Source organism: Prenolepis imparis, unplaced genomic scaffold, assembly GCF_030444845.1.
Source record: "Prenolepis imparis isolate NDT839.2.m4 unplaced genomic scaffold, iyPreImpa1.0 SCAF_13, whole genome shotgun sequence".
NCBI classification, from domain to species: Eukaryota; Metazoa; Arthropoda; class Insecta; order Hymenoptera; family Formicidae; genus Prenolepis; species Prenolepis imparis.
The window spans coordinates 4,721,298-4,738,904 of record NW_028141171.1 but is presented as its reverse complement, the minus strand read 5'-3'; the positions used below and the strand labels follow the sequence as shown (position 1 = coordinate 4,738,904).

The 17,607-nt window shown below is 34.6% G+C and overlaps 1 protein-coding gene and 1 long non-coding RNA gene across 10 annotated transcripts in view; one reads left to right on the top strand and one right to left on the bottom strand.

Moving 5' to 3' along the window:
• Positions 1 to 17,607, bottom strand: part of LOC145944699 (uncharacterized) — a 261,286-nt gene that overhangs the window by 190,218 nt on the left and 53,461 nt on the right. The window lies entirely within an intron of this gene.
• LOC145944688 (glutamate receptor ionotropic, kainate 2) overlaps positions 1 to 17,607 on the top strand; it is a 200,961-nt gene that overhangs the window by 161,971 nt on the left and 21,383 nt on the right. For all 8 annotated transcript variants that reach the window (XM_083053214.1, XM_083053215.1, XM_083053213.1 and 5 more), the window contains exons 9-12: positions 10,194 to 10,397; positions 11,140 to 11,343; positions 15,978 to 16,082; positions 16,736 to 16,993. In XM_083053214.1, the coding sequence (XP_082909340.1) occupies positions 10,194 to 10,397; positions 11,140 to 11,343; positions 15,978 to 16,082; positions 16,736 to 16,993 (771 nt within the window). The remainder of the gene's footprint in view (positions 1 to 10,193; positions 10,398 to 11,139; positions 11,344 to 15,977; positions 16,083 to 16,735; positions 16,994 to 17,607) is intronic.

Here is a 17,607-nt window from a genome sequence, read left to right as displayed (position 1 = left end):
GCGAGGAGTTCTCTTCAACGTTGCTTCGCGCAGATTGGTAGTAGCTCGACGATAAGCCGCGGTCGTATGGATAGCAACGGAAGGAAAGCAACGTTGACACATGAATAATTGAACAGCGTATTTAGCAAATAGCTACAGCGTCGAGAGCCACTCTCCTCTCGGAATGGGGGTGGCCGGAGAGGGAGGTTCTCTCCTCCTTTGGTCGTCGCGGTCGCGTTTTCCGTCACGAATGCACGACCGGCGTCATACGAGGGAGAGACACGTACGTAAACTCGCTCGTACGTGCCGTTCATGAATAGATCCCGGCGAGCTTTATTACCCGAGCGCAACTCGAATCGGACCTACCTATTAGTCATCTGGACGATGACGAATTAAACGGTGCTTAAACCCCGACGTTACCAGAATATTTGCCTGTTAATCGAGCAAATCTCGATATTTTTTTTCGGGATTTATTACCTATAAATCTATATTTTCTTTGCGGAATTTTTTTAAATTCGCGATATGTCAAGCTATGTGAACCTAGCATCAGACTTTATAAAAATTAATTTTTTTAAACGGAAAATGATAGCATTTCGTTTGTAGTTGTTTGTAGTAACAATAATTAGTTTGTAGTTTTTTATCAATTAATAAATAAAAAAATTTTTTAAATGACTCGTACCCGACATTGAGATATCGCAAATCTGCTTGCGCAATCTTCTTTAGAACGTTTGTAGTTGTTTGTAGTGATTTTCCTTTCGTTTGTAGTTGAGCGGTTCAAAAGTTATAAACAATTTGTTTATAACTTTTGAACCGCTCAACTACAAACGAAAGGAAAATCACTACAAACAACTACAAACGATTCTAAAGAAGACTGCGCAAGCGGATTTAAAAAATCTTAAAAATTGACAAAGTTAGCTCTTGGACGAATAAACAATTGTTTATAACTTTTGAACCGCTCAACTACAAACGAAAGGAAAATCACTACAAACAACTACAAACGATTCTAAAGAAGACTGCGCAAGCGGATTTGAAAAATCTTAAAAATTGACAAAGTTAGCTCTCTTGGACGAATAAACAATTGTTTATAACTTTTGAACCGCTCAACTACAAACGAAAGGAAAATCACTACAACCGATTCAAAAGAAGACTGCGCAAGCGGATTTAAAAAATCTTAAAAATTGACAAAGTTAGCTCTTGGACGAATAAACAATTGTTTATAACTTTTGAACCGCTCAACTACAAACAAAAGGAAAATCACTACAAACAACTACAAACGATTCTAAAGAAGACTGCGCAAGCGAATTTGAAAAATCTTTAAAATTGACAAAGTTAGCTCTTGGACGAATAAACAATTGTTTATAACTTTTGAATCGCTCAACTACAAACAAAAGCAAAATTACTACAACAACTACAAACGATTCTAAAAAAGACTGCGCAAGCGGATTTGCGATATCTCAATATCGGGTGCGTCATTTAAAAAATTTTTTTTATTTATTAATTGATAAAACTACAAACGAAATTATTGTTACTACAAACAACTACAAACGAAATGCTATCATTTTCCGTTTAAAAAAATTAATTTTTAAAAAGTCGGGTGCTAGGTTCACATAGCTAAATGATTTTTATTGATCTTTACGGTCCTGGTATCGCAAACCTAAGTAGTAAGCCCAGAGATTGGTCAGCCTAATCGCACCTACGTAGTCGGAAGTATACGAATATGTTGAGAGCGGCCGCAAGGCGTGTAAAAATATTTAAAATAAACAAAATTTATATAAAATGATCTTTATTGATCTTTACGGTCCCTGTATCGCGAGTCTAAGTAGTAAGCCCAAAGATTGGTCAGCCTAATACGTTGAGAGCGGACGCGAGGCGGAGACATATGTAAAATATTATTTTAAAAAACGAAATATATATATATATATACATATATAAAATAATCTTAATTAATCTTTACAGTCCTGCATCGCGACCGTAAGTAGTAAGCCATAAGATTGGTCAGCCTAATCGCATCTACGTGGTCGAAAGTCGCGAATACGTTGAAAGCAAGATGGAGACGCGTGTGAAAATATTATTTAAAAAAGTGAAATATATAAAATGATTCTTTATTAATCTTTACAGCCCTGCATCGCGAGCCTAAGTAGTAAGCCTAGAGACTGGTCAGCCTAATACGTTGAGAACAGACGCGAGGCGGAGACACGAGACACGTGTGAAATATTATTTAAAAAAAACAAAATATATAAAAAATGGAAGTGATCTTCATTGATCTTTACGGTCCTTGTATCGCGAGCCTAAGTAGTAAATCCAGAGACTGGTCAGCCTAATCGCATCTACGTGGTCGAAAGTCGCGAATACGTTGAAAGCGAGATGGAGACGCGTGTGAAAATATTATTTAAAAAAGCGAAATATATAAAATGACTCTTTATTAATCTTTACAGCCCTGCATCGCGAGCCTAAGTAGTAAATCTTGAGACTGGTCAGTCTAATCGTACCTTTGTGGTCGAAAGTCGCGAATACATTGGAAGCTAGGCGGAGACGCGCCTAAAAATATTATTTAAAAAAACAAAACATATAAAATGATTTTTTATTAATCTTGACAGCTCTGCATCGCGAGCCTAAGTAGTAAGCCCAGAGATTTGTCGGCCTAATCGCATCTACGTGGTGGAAATCGCGAATACATTGAAAGCGAGGTGGAAACGCGTGTGAAAATATTATTTAAAAAAGCGAAATATATAAAATGATTTTTTATTAATCTTTATGGTTCTGTACGCAAGCCTAAGTAGTAAGTCCAGAGACTGGTCAGCCTCATCGCATCTACGTGGTCGAAAATCGCGAATACGTTGAAAGCGAGATGGAGACGCGTGTGAAAATATTATTTAAAAAAGCGAAATATATAAAATGACTCTTTATTAATCTTTACAGCCCTGCATCGCGAGCCTAAGTAGTAAATCTTGAGACTGGTCAGTCTAATCGTACCTTTGTGGTCGAAAGTCGCGAATACATTGGAAGCTAGGCGGAGACGCGCCTAAAAATATTATTTAAAAAAACAAAATATATAAAATGATAGCTATGTGAACCTAGCACCGACAGAAAATGATAGCATTTCTTTTGTAGTTGTTTGTAGTAACAATAATTTCGTTTGTAGTTTTATCAATTAATAAATAAAAAAAAATTTTTAAATGACTCGCACCCGACATTGAGATATCGCAAATCCGCTCGCGCAGTCTTCTTTAGAATCGTTTGTAGTTGTTTGTAGTGATTTTCCTTTCGTTTGTAATTGAGCGGTTCAAAAGTTATAAACAATTGTTTATTCGTCCAAGAGGTAAATATATAATTTATAACTTTTAAACCGCTCAACTACAAACGAAAGGAAAATCACTACAAACAACTACAAACGATTCTAAAGAAGACTGCGCAAGCGGATTTGCGATATCTCAATGTCGGGTGCGAGTCATTTAAAAAAAATTTTTATTTATTAATTGATAAAACTACACAAACAAAATTATTGTTACTACAAACAACTACAAACAAAATGCTATCATTTTCCGTTTTAAAAAATTAATTTTTATAAAGTCTGATGCTAGGTTCACATAGCTGATTTGTCACATATTATTACAGGAGACACGGGATTTTTTAAATCTAATAAGGATCTTTTGCGCGAAGTATTTGTTAAGAAAATGCGTTTTGACTGCGAAAAAGGGAAAAGAACAAGAGAAAAGGTGGAAAGAGCGATTTAAAGCTATTTTCTATATTCTGGGAGAAAATTTAATGGAGCTTATTTAGTTAAAATATGCAGAGAAATTAAGACACTAATTTTTTCTTTTTTATTTACATTGATTATTTTAAAAATTAACAAAAAGTATAACGTAATTGTTGTACCAATGTAAATGCAATGATCTTTTCCAACATGTAATGTCAGATAATTCTTTCAATCAAAATGATAGATAAATAAAAAAGCCCATGTGAAAATCTTCTGACTATATATATATATAAATATACACAAATGTTTCATCAATCATATGCATCTCTCTCAAAAGCCACCATATACAAACTTATTATTAAAAAATTTTCCGACATATAGAGCTCGTATAATTAGTAATGCTAATATTTATTTGATTAAGAAGTTATTATGTCGCAATACCTGCCCGCATAATAATGATGTGTTTCGTGTAAACAGCATTAACTAGAGTGCAGAGATACACCATGCAGTGACATTTTGACGAGTAGATGCAATAAACTCCGAAAGCATTTTCATTAGCGATTATTATCAGACAAGGCATTCAATTTCATCACGCAGAGTAATTAAATCAATTAATATCGGTCCAATTTTATTCATTCGCAAAGGTTATTAAATTTTCTTTTTTTTAATAGAGCACATTATCTCTCGCCAAAAGAAAGAGAGAGAAAGAGCGTCTCGCAAACGCGTACATTAAACTCTCACCGAGTTGAGAGTTTCAACGCGAAAAAGAGATTACAAACGTCGGAGGAAAAGCGGAAATGTAACGACGTACGTCGTAGATCTCACAGAGAGAGAGGGAAAACTGATAAGTTTACACAATGACAACTTCCTGCGAATTATTCCTGCAACGTTCCCTACCGCGGTATTATAAAGTTTCTCTTTTTTCGCGATGTGCCAGAAAGAAAATTGAGAGCGCGTAGGAAAGTTCGGAATAATCGAAGATGTCGCGAAGAAAAATAGGAAGAGAAGACGGGAGGAGGAAGATGAGGAGAAGGTGGCGAGTCGTGACAATTTTTCGAAACTTACTCGTAACACGGCTTTTTTAACAGTATATATATATATATATATATATCGTTGATTACCGCTATACGACAGAGATGTAGTATATAGCATATATGTAAGAGCGTCGTTTTATTTCGAAAGATTGGTGGATCCTAGAGAGGATTTTGGGATTAAAACCTCTTCCTTTCAAATTAAAAAAAAATCAATTATGCTGATTTTATAATTTAATGCCGTCTATTAAAGATATTTTAGATGAAATGGCTAAAAAAAACTCGAGGGCAATCATTTAAATAATGGAAAGAATAGAAAGTAAATGTAAAACATAATTTAAAAATATATTAAAAAATTTTATTTAATTTAATTTAATTTTATTTTATTTAAAAAATATAAAAAAGTAAAAATAGGATTAAAAATTTTACCACGCGGTTGATTCAGAAATAAAAGGTGATATCAAGAGAAAAATATCAAACTACATAATTTTGCCAAAACTCCTCCCTTATCAACGTCAGGATCTGTTAGTGTCGAGGGACAATCTTTTTATTATCCGAACGGAAGCGCTGCATCCCGTTTAAATCGCGGAACGTTATCAGGCAATAGAAAAATGTCTTCGAGCGAAGGGAAAGAAAAAGAGGGAGAGAGAAAGGGAGAGAAAGAATGAGAGAAAAGTTTGTGCCACAGAAATTATAAAAGTTCCTGATAAGTCTGCTCGGTCCATTCCTTTCACGTAGCATCCACTCGTTCGTAAATATCAACGTTCTTTCTCGTCCCGTGATATTTTTTGAAACGTCACTGCACCCGGCGCATCTATCGGTTATATTGAAAGTTTCTTTCACGTTAAATCCGAAATAAATAACGCACCGCGAATAAAAGAGACAGAGAGATACATGTGTATATGTATGTACATATATACCGCGTCGCGCTTACATTCTGCGTTTAAATTCCGCGTGACGATAAATTGGCAACTTTCGACGTACATATAACCGCTGCTCTCTATTAACGGGATAATCATGCCCCCGAGTTATACCTTTATGAACCATCATGTCGTAAATAAATAAGCAATTCGATAAATTATCGGTGTCATATGTAGGTCTTGATTAATTTTAGATGGATAATGGCTAGTTTAATATTTAGATCCATATTACGATCCTAGCATTTTAATTAAGCAAGAAATTGCTGAGAATGAGATTATTACCGCTTATCGCTATAAAATTAATAATGTTTTTATAATGAAAAAAAATTAATTATATCGTTGATCGAAAAATCTTTTACTCTTATTTACATAATATACGTGTACATATTATCACATCATGCATCTGTCATACTATATCATTGCTATTATGTATATTATATAAATAAATATATATATGCAATTAATATTTTATATATATATATATATGTATATATAGAATATTAATTGCATTATAATTTTTACAAGCTCTATAGTTTACGCTTGAAAACCGCAAATCTTACACCGCTTAAGCAACCCGAGCTGAGCGCTGAAAGCTAAAACCCGTTGCAAAAGCGGCAAGATTAATGCACCCCGCTAAGTATAGGCGGTTTTTGCGGCTTTTGCCTATCCAGGTATATTTCTGTAGTAGGGAGCGTTCTAAAGGTAAGGGAATGTACATATATACGTGTGGGACATACATATAATAGAGAAGCAAATACGCGTGAACAAGAAACGACCAACCGGCTCAAAATATAAAATGATTAATCAACCATTGTAAAATATGTAAAATATGTAAAACCTATTTAGCTTATAAAAATGCAGCTACGCGTGTAGATACTGCATCGCTTTTAATATGATTATGTCATATTTGAAATAAAAATCCTCTTTATTCCACATATATTATTTCTTTCTTAAATAAAAAGCATAATTTTTGAATGCATTATAATATGTATTTTATTCTGCTTGTATAATGTATTAATATTTTTATAATATTATATAAAAGTTTTATATATAATAGTTTTATGTTTTATCTTTGTACAATTATCAATTAATGTGTGTTAATGAATAAAAAGGTTGTTTGATATAATTAATTAATATATAATACTCAATGAGTTTTAAAAATTGCAATATGTATGTATCTATATCTTTTTCATTTTTTTTTATCTAATCGAACATAATTACGCGCGCGAAACAATGTTATATTATTCTTTGATAATATACTAAAATATAAATATTAAAAATTGCAATGCATGCATAAAAATATATTAATTAAAATTATGCAATGCATAAAAATTCAATATTTAAATCTTTAACAGAAAGAGCAAAGAAAAAAATAGAATTTTCATCAAAAATAATTTTGGTTAATAATCAAGTTCACGGCGTGTATGTTTAATATTATACACGTAATAAAATTGAACAGCTTTCCTTACTTCAACGTAATATAATAATAGCGATAACAAAATGATGTCTTGCAATTTGCAATATGCTTTCGCGATATCAACTTTTAGATAAGTGAATTTACAAACAGCATAGCGAGTTTCTATTACTGAACGCTCGCAAATTGATATCTGTTAGATACAAACGGGAATATAATTCACTATCACATCGTGTACATGGACGCGAATAGGTGAGGTTGGAAATACACAAACCAATCCGAGCTGTAGACTCGGATATATATATATATATATATATATATATATATATAACATAAACTGAATAACACAATACAAACAACACGCATGAAAATATAGCGACCGCGACAGAATTGTTTCAATTTGGAAACAAAGCAAAGCTTTTTTTTAAATCATATATAAAGCAATGAAAAATCTCAAACTGTAAAATACAAATCTGTAAATTAAAATTGTCGCTCTCTTCTTTTGTTATGTTTTTTATAATTAAAATTTTAAATATTTCAAATTTCAGTAAAATTGGAGAGACGGAGCTTTCCTTCAGTACCCAAAAAATTTATGAAAGTATGCTCTATTACTTTTTAATTAAACTTGTATAAAATTCTATTTTGTATATTATAATTTTATATATTGCAACCAATTTCTTTCTCGCGTTGAAGATGTAATAATCTTCGTTCTTTTTTTATCTCTCTTTTTCCCTCTATAATATCAGTTTCGAAAAACAACTGAATAATATTGTATGACTCTGGTAAAAACAAAATTTAAAAAAAGATCTTGCAATAAACCCCAGCTAAAATACTTATAAAGTGACTCGTTATAAACGCCACACGTAGTTTTAATCTTCTTTTCTCTTCTTTTTGACTGTTTGAAACTAGATCCCTGTAACAACATGTTTCCGGAAAAATATCCGGCGTGCTCTGTGTTACGTAAAATACGTGCGTATGTAGCGAGTATGTTATATGCGTTATATATACCGATATAGACACAATTAACGTGCGTATACGTCATGGCGAGACTAGGTCGAGTATCGTAAATACATGCGGCACCGACCCGGTCACTTCCGGTGATGCTTTGCCGCCATTTGTTTCGCGAGCATCGGCATATTTTTGACTGGCTCGTCGACGTCGACGCTGACGAGATATCGCGGTGGAGATTTATCGATCCACGTAGCCGGGGCGCGATCGCACTAACATCGTTGACAGACTAAAAAAATTAAAAAAAGCTAAATTCTCACTGCTAAAATTCTCAGTCAGTCTGTGAAAGACGATTGCCATGCGAGATAATTCGATACAAGCTTCGATAAAGCTTAATTTGTAAATATACGTTATCGAAATAACTGACCGTATAGCACTTCCGCATGTGCACCAGACTTCGCTAAATCGCGTTAACAGGGATACGTCAATCCGTAAATTTGTAAAAATTCGTAGCTCGATCCGCAACGCATTTTTCTGTTACGAAATATAGCAATCTCACAAGCAACGTAATCATTTTTCGAAGCCGAAGACATTTTTTCGAGTCGCTACTAATTTACTTATTATTATTATTTATATAATATTATCAATATATTATTTATATAAATACTATATTTTATATTATTTATATGTAACGTTTTAATATTATTTTAATATATACGTTATATTAATATTTTATTTTGGACAATTGGAGACATGGAAAAATATAAGAAAAGAATTTTTAATAATTTATTTTTAACAATAATTTTTTATTTGAATGTATAAAAACGTGAAACAATTGAAATATTTCTCTCTTCAGATTGATCTCTGTTCTCATTGCGATGGATTAAGTCATATGTGAATACGCGGAATAACCGTGGAAAAATCCAGCCTCGAATTGATCTAGGTATTCTCAATGCGGATGCAACATCAATTGTTATACAGTTTTTGTGTAGTAAAACCCACTCGTGTTCTCACATTCCGTGTACCATTATCATCCTCGATCGAATCCAGATTATATGAGCGGAATAAAACGCGAAGCGCGTACTTTAAGTGATACAACCATACATATATCAGCCTATAAGTCAGCCATAGGTATAGACGGGTATTCGAAGAATTCGACCAGCCTATAGATCAGCCATAGGTATAGACGGGTATTCGAAGAATTCGGCGCGCATTACTCGGCGATAAAAAAAAAAAGAAACAAAAGAACGAGCCAACATTTCATTGAATAAAATCAGAAAACGAGGAATGCTGTTAATTCCTCGAACATCAATTACATTAGGCATAATAAATTCCTTTGGTCAAACGGAATAGTTGAACGGAGTTTCGACAAAACTATTTCCTCGTTGAAAGAATATTTCTTTTTTACGCGAGGAAATAACTCTTACACGGGGGGAGGTTTATTCTCGGCACAGATTAAATAGTCGAGTGTTTAGAAAGGAGCCCACCACATTTCGGATGGATTATTCCGCCAGCCTCGGCGGATATACCTACATAGTACGCTAAAAAAGAGATGTAAATCAAATAAACTGGTGCGGAGACCGCCGGTAGACCGCAAACGGTAATTAATGCGAAAAATTTCGCCCGGTTTGCATGCGCAGGCCGGAAATGTAGGCCGTCAGCAATGAATCGTATGCGTAATCCTCGTGAGTTACTAGACACAGGAGGAAAAATAAATTTAACCAGGCATCAGACGCACGTGATTTAACGAACGGCGAATCCGACGGCCGCGTTTGTCATTAAACAAGCAATGTTGCGAAAAACCGTATGACAATTTTGTTATTTTCTTTCGATCTTCGCATTTCATTCAGCTTGAATAATAAGGTTTTAGTTTGATTCTTTTGACACTTTCACGACTTCGAGATATTGTTATCGCGGAAGACCGCTATTTACATAAAAGTGCAATTTTCAACACGCATGTCCTATATTTAAATAGCAGAGATATAGAGTTTCGGAAAGAATTATACAGCTGAGCTACATGCATTTTCATGAAAGCAATGTTCACCTTATCTGGGAGAGTTTAAATTTACTCGTATACGCAGTGTATCAATAATTAATAATTTGTAATACGCGAGAGAGACGAAAGATATCGCTATTTTATTTATATATCGCGTGTGAAAGGGCAATGATTTTTTATAGGCTTATGCGAGGTGTTTCTGTTGCAGGCAGGCTTACACGGATTAACCGGACATATCGAGTTCAATGAAGGAAAGCGAACCAACTTCAAACTGGATCTTCTGAAGCTAAAGAAGGAGGAGCTCGTTAAAGTCGGCGAATGGAAATCCGGGTCCGGTATTAATGTTACGGATCTGGACGCCTTTTACGAGAGCACAACGACCAACATTACCCTCGTGGTGATGACGAGAGAGGTAATGACACCTTGTACCCAAATTAGTCGCGTTTGTGACCCTCATACACGTTCAAATTAATCATTAGGCAGGATATTACACGAACATTGATTACGCGGTGATATGAAAGCTGCTCTAAACGGGCTTGGATAAATTTGTTATGCCGTGCGGAGATGAGATATTCACATTTAAGCCAGATAGTAAACAGCTTGAGCAAGTATTTTCGAGATGATTCTCAGCGACTCGTAAAAGCGTGTTAAATCATCTCGATAATTTTCGTATTAAATATTGATCAAAACATAATCGCATCCATTAAATAGTAGGTGTTAGCAATTTTAATTAATTTTATTTTGTTGTGACAAATGAATGAATAACTTCATGATATGAAAATTTCATATTATTTAATCAGTTTCTTAAGAATCAAAGAATATAAGGGCGGTTTAAGTGTATTTAGATGTTAAAGTGTAGAGAGCAGGCTGTCGTATCAAAAAAGGACTTTAGTTATTGAAGGGAACGTTTTATCGGTCATCGTATGTATTCTGGGGAAAATGAAAAATTCATGGTTGGCGTACGGAAAAAAGAAATGTTTGAGGAACAAGATCAGAATGCCATATATTCGCATTGAACGTCAGCTTCCTCTCTCCCACCACTTTGATACGGCTTTCTCGCGCGGAAATAAGAGCTTTTAAAGATTGCCCCTGCGACGCCTCTGTCACAATGAACACGATTCTACGATCTATCCATACGATCCAATCTTCTGCAGGAAAGACCCTACGTCATGGTGAAGGAAGACAAGAATTTGACTGGCAACGCGCGATTCGAGGGCTTCTGCATCGATCTGCTCAAGTGGATTGCCGGCCAGGTCGGCTTCCAATACGCGATCAAAATAGTGCCCGATCACATGTACGGGGTATACGATCCCGAGACGAAAGAGTGGAATGGCATCGTGCGCGAGCTCATGGAGAAGGTAAGATGATTTACGTAAATCCTGTTTCTTCCTCCCCGGCGACAATTTGCGTATAATTCAATACAGCGAAGGATAAAACGAAACAATAAGCCGAGGAATAACTTAATACGCCGAATTGGGACAGAATTTTCAGCCGCTATATTATATCAGCGACATTATAAGAACCGGAGAAACTTCACTCGGTGAATGTGTTACGATTAAAAACAAAATTAACCAGGATAACGTCGAGGTAAACTCGAAATAGTTCTTCACATTTTTCCAAATTGAAAATAATCAAACATAGCTAATTAATAAGATAGCTAAATAATACGATTTTATTTAATAATTTTGTTTTATTAAAAATTTTTTTAATAAAATAAAATTTTAAAATAATTAAATAATTATTAAATGATTATTAAATATTAAATAATTTTTAAATAATTATTAAATGATTAAAAATATTAAAATAAAATAAAATTTTGATTTAATATTTAATTATAATTTAATAATCATATAATAATCAACTTTACATATTATATAATTATTATTAATCATAGCTAAGCGCATTCAAATTTGTAAAATTAATTTATATAATATTTTGCATGACAGAGAAATCGATGGTTCTGTTAGTCCGCATTGAAAATGTGAAAATGAAGGCAGCATATTTATACCTCATTGTCAAAATTAATTTGTAGCCTAAAAGGGTTAATACTGTTGAGGGAATTACAATGACAATAATATATTAGGAGAAACATATCGAGGAGGAAGAGAGTGGGGGGGAAAATGCGACCCAAAGGGTCGATTTTACGTGTGAAGCAAAGTAAATTTCCGCGGGCGTTCGCGGACGTTTCGCAATAAATCCATCCCACTAGGAATTTCATTACGCCTGTAGTCGGATACAAGAATTACCGAGATTAACTGTTTCGTCCATGACAGAACGAGAGTATTCGATATTTCGATTCATAGATCAAACCGCAGATGTTGCCTCTCCCACTCCTCCCTGTTATTTGAATTGTAAAATCGCGCGGTTATTAAAATCAAAGTTTGATGTGTGCGCATCCGAGCATCTTTCGGATTTAATTTGCGTCGCCGATCCATTATTGTCTGCATGATCGAGTAGACGCGGTGTTCGCATAATTTCTACTACAAATTGAAAAACCACGGTTAATCATTGCAAAATTACAATTGTTAAATCGGGCGCGCGGCATTTGTGATTATATTAACGATGGATCAAAATTTCAGCAGTTGTACATTTCATTTTTATCTATTGGAGATAATTATTTAAAAGAATATTTTATAAAAAATATATTAACCGAAATATTTTATATAATCGAATTTATTGAAAGTTGAGATAATGAGGCGGAAACGGCAAAATGATGCAAACTTGTAATTGAAATATTATAATTCGAAGCAATATTTTGTCTCATTAAATATGTTATTAATTTCACATTAACAATTTCAAAAGTGACAAAACAAAATAATGAAAATAGAAAAAAATGTGGAATTGAAAATCTTAATGTTTTTTCAACGTAAGAAATTCTTCTTCAACCGTACACATATTTGATGAAATTAACGATAGATTAAAATTTCAACAATTAAAAGTTTTATTTATATATTTTATTTTTAATTATAAGAGAATTTAAGAGAATTTTATGAAAAGTAATAACAGAAATATTTTATATAATTGAATTTATTCAAAAAAGATATAATGAGACGGAAACGTCAAAATGAAGCAAACTTGCAACTGAAATGTTATAATTCGCGAAACAATACTTTGTCCTATTAAAAATTCTCAATTTCGCATTAACGAAATTTTTTATTAGCCGAAACAAAATAATAATAAGAAAAGAAGGAAATTCGGCATCCCGAAAATCTCTAGATGTTTTTTCAACGTCAAAAATTCTTTTTCCAAGCTTTTATTATATAGCTCTAACTTTTTCACGATTGTATCCCAGAGGAAGGTAAATGTTGTCTTTCCGTTACCGGAAAAGAAGTTCTCTATTCCGCATTGTGTTTCCCCGCGATCGTATTCCGCGCGGTCGTTACACTAAAGCAAAGGGAGAAAGAAAGATACGTGCACATCCCCCCCGAACGAAAAATGGAAAAACGTTACAGCCGAACGTTAATGCGCCGGGAAAGAGGGAACTTCTGAAAAGGGAATAGATTCTTATTGGATTTCTGGATTTCACAATCGTCGATGAAAACGCAGAGGGAGGCGCGATGTACAGACGGACATACGCGCGTGCAAAAACCAGATTGCACTCGCGATAAAATCGCGCGCGATTCAATATATCGCTGCGTAAAAATATATCAGTTACACAGAATCGAATGCGGTAAAAGAAATATATATAATATATATAGAGCTTTTGTAATATTGAAAATACGCCGACGCGACTTTCTCTGACAATTCATGCGTTAATATATGCACATAAATACATACAATATAATACAATGTAATATTGAATTAAAAAGATTCCATTAGTGGCCAGCTGAAAAATTGATATCTGCAGTAATATTTTAATCATTGACGCAAAGCGAATGGATGTAGGCAATAATCGAAATATTTCACTGTTTCCGGTAGTACATTCTTTGTTTCTTTTGTTTTCTGCTTGATTATATCGTACACATGTGTTATATGTGTGATTGACGCGTATATGCTGATCTGACACGCATCTATGATAAAGCTCCCGCCTATGTTCGATAAATAATTCAGGTATTTTTTTATCAAAACGAATGATATACCATATCGCGTATACATTTATAGGATTGTTGGAAGCTCTTGACGTTTTCATCACCAATTCTATTGTTCGCGATATATACATGTATATAAACCACTCGGCTTTTTTATTGAACTATAGTGTTTTGCAAATGCAACAATTTATTATTCACGACATTGTATATACGATACAGTAATAAAAATATATATATTCTGTTTTAGCAAATAAAAAATCTCTCAATATTTACGCGGCAATGTTTCATAATTGCACGATAATTGCAAATATATAACGTTGCATAGTCAACGAGTCGGCAATTTAATATATTTTTAATTTTCGCGAAAGCTAATATAAAAGAATAGTATATATGTCTTATATATATCGAATGGGAATAAACACCATTGATAAACACCATTGATACAAAGTGTGATGAAAAAATACTCGGACTGGTTATTGGTTATCAATGCAAACATTTAATCTCTTTCAAAGTACCCTCTTTCTGCACTTATGCATTTCTGTCCCTTCTGTTGGAAATAGTTTTTGTAATGAATTTTTCGGAAAGTTCTTTAGATTTAGATGCTCGTTAATTGTCTCGATGTCAAATCTCTTCCCTTTCAGCACCATTTCTTCAATTGAGAAAAGAACCAGAAAACATAAGGAGCCAAATCAGGTAAGTATGATGGTTGTTAAATCACAGGGATGCTGTGTTTTGCCAAAAAACATGGAATGCAGGTTCTTCCTTTCTTCGGTCACATTTCTCTTTCGTCAAATTACGTCTCTCAATCGCTTTGACGATTTCTCGTATTGTCATCGTCTATTTTCACGAACTAATTGGTTCACGAGAACGACTGAATTATCATTTCTGCTCTTTGATGAACGCTTGAGTCGTCGATCGATTCTTTGCCTTCTTCGAACCTGTTGTGCCGTTCAGAAGCTTAAAGAATTTTCCCCAAACTGTTTTCCACATTTCAAGACTTTCTACAGCATTTTTGTCAAGTTTAATACACACGAAATTTAAGCGAGAATGAAATAAACAGCAAGAACACGTGTTGCTTCATTGTTTACCAATTAACAATCTCTGGTCGTCTTCTATATTATGAGTAGAGGAGAAATGTCAAATAATATTTCGACACAGAGCCGAACCCCTATTATATGTATCAACGGAATGACAAAACTAGTCCGAGTATTTCTTTATCACACATATATTCATAACAGCTGATTAGCTTAGAATTTATTCTAGAAATATTCATATGTGTATTCATATATATGATGTCAGATAGAAGAAGATGCACGTGCTGGCGTTAATTCGAAACGCGAGAAACGAAACGGGGCTAAGAAAAATAAAGTTGCGCGCACTTTGCAAAATTTGCGGCTCATCTCTCTTTCGTTGAATACCGAAGATCAGCGGTTTATAAAACATGCAGAGCAATCTGCTTCTTGTGAAAGGGGGATGACGCTTTAACCTGGAAACCCAGGAAACCGTAGGCGGATATTTCAAAACGCAGAATGACGCGAACGATGCTTCATAACCCGTGACGTTCCCCCGTTCATAAAGAATGCATCCACCATTTCGCAAGGTAAACTCTTCCGCGCGAGAACACGGGACAAGAATTTATCAATAATTTTGTGACTCGCGCTTTCGTTCGCGTTTTCAGCATGGGTTATAAGATGCACATATACAATGTATCTTCATTATCTTCATTATCTGATGAAGTCAGATTTGCTTCCGCGCCTCTTCGTCAGCTTCTCTTCGAGAGAGAGAAAATTCTATGAACGATTTACATTTTCCTTTTACAGCGAAAGAAATATTCTCCGTTCGATATTAATTTTTACCGCTTCTCTCTATGTCATAAGCGTTCCTATTTTTGTACAGGTTTCAATTTCGCCAAGAAAATTGAAGTTCCTCAACTTCCCTGAATGCTATACCTCTTTTTTTTCCAGAGAGCGGATCTAGCGGTTGCCTCCATGACGATTAATTATGCCAGGGAAAGTGTAATAGACTTCACGAAGCCGTTTATGAATCTCGGAATTGGAATCTTATTTAAGGTGAGTTTTAATACCTTATTAATTAAATTTTTCTTACGATAATATCTGTGCATGTAATGTATAATTTATATTATTCATTCATTAAAATATAGATGTTTACCTCCAACGTGTTTATTTCCTGACATTACACATTTCAAGTTAAATATTTATTATTTAGTTCATGAAAGGGATGTCCAAATATGCGAGCCATTATCGCAACACAGGGCGGATTTAATCACCTTTTGATAATGTAAAACGTAACCATGCTTAATTATTTTCTGTAATATATATTATTATATTGTATATTGTATATATTTATATATAGAGAGTGATTGCAAATAAAATTTTAGGAGATGATTTTTCGTTGGAAATTAAAGGGGGTCTTTCATGTGAACATACATTCTTATATTAAAAAAAATATATATTCGCGCTTATTCAAAATCATCCTATGCAAGGTGTATAATTAAACGTGAAAAAAATTAATTCGTCAAACGATAATCCGCCTCTCGTGGTCTCTGAATTCTCGATTCTTTCCATCGTCGAACTCTCGTAAAAAGAGACTCCGAACGCCGGGCTCGAAAGCGCAGCGAATCGAAAGTTGATTGTTTCGTGCCGCGTCGCGTCACGAGACGGGGGATCCGTTTTAATTAAAATCGTAGCGTGACATAATTTAGGTGCCGTCCAGTCACCCGACGCGGCTCTTCTCCTTCATGAATCCGCTCGCGGTCGAGATCTGGCTCTACGTCCTCGCCGCCTACATGCTCGTGAGCTTCACCCTCTTCGTGATGGCTCGGTTCAGCCCGTACGAGTGGAACAATCCACACCCGTGTCTGGCCGAGAGCGACGTGGTCGAGAACCAGTTTAGCGTCAGCAACAGTTTCTGGTTCATCACCGGCACCTTCCTAAGGCAGGGCAGCGGGCTCAACCCCAAGGTACACTCGACGAGGTGCTCCGCCACATTGGACTACGTACATATTTTTTTACCGTCGCGCGCGTAAACCTTGAAACTGCACCGCCGGGACATGTCTCTCATCTGCTCGACATCTCGCGCCCGTTCGTTCCTCTCCCTCGCGCGTTCACCAGCGTTATACGTATATACGAATCTTATTCAGGAGGCAGCGCGCGTACATAAATCCATCATCTCGCCGGAGCGCAAACAGCAAGTGTGTGTTTACAAGGCGCTCGTCGATTCGTTTAAATCTGCTTATGTTGCGGAAACATGTATTTGCAATATTACAGAAAACTAGAACTGCGAGAAAGATGATCAGACACATCTAGGATATAACAACTTTTTATTTTGCAACAATAATTTTTAATCTCGTAATATTCTCTTTTAGAATATTGCTCTTTTTTTTTACTGAAGAATCTCGTTAATGTGTGCATAATTCGGTTATTGCAGGAAAATCATCCTTCTTATGAATAAATTATAGACGCAATATTACAAAAAACTAGAGCTATGAAAAAGATGATCAGACACTGATCTAGAATATAAAAACAATTTTTAATTTTGCAACTAAATTTTTTATTTCGTGATAATAATTTTTTT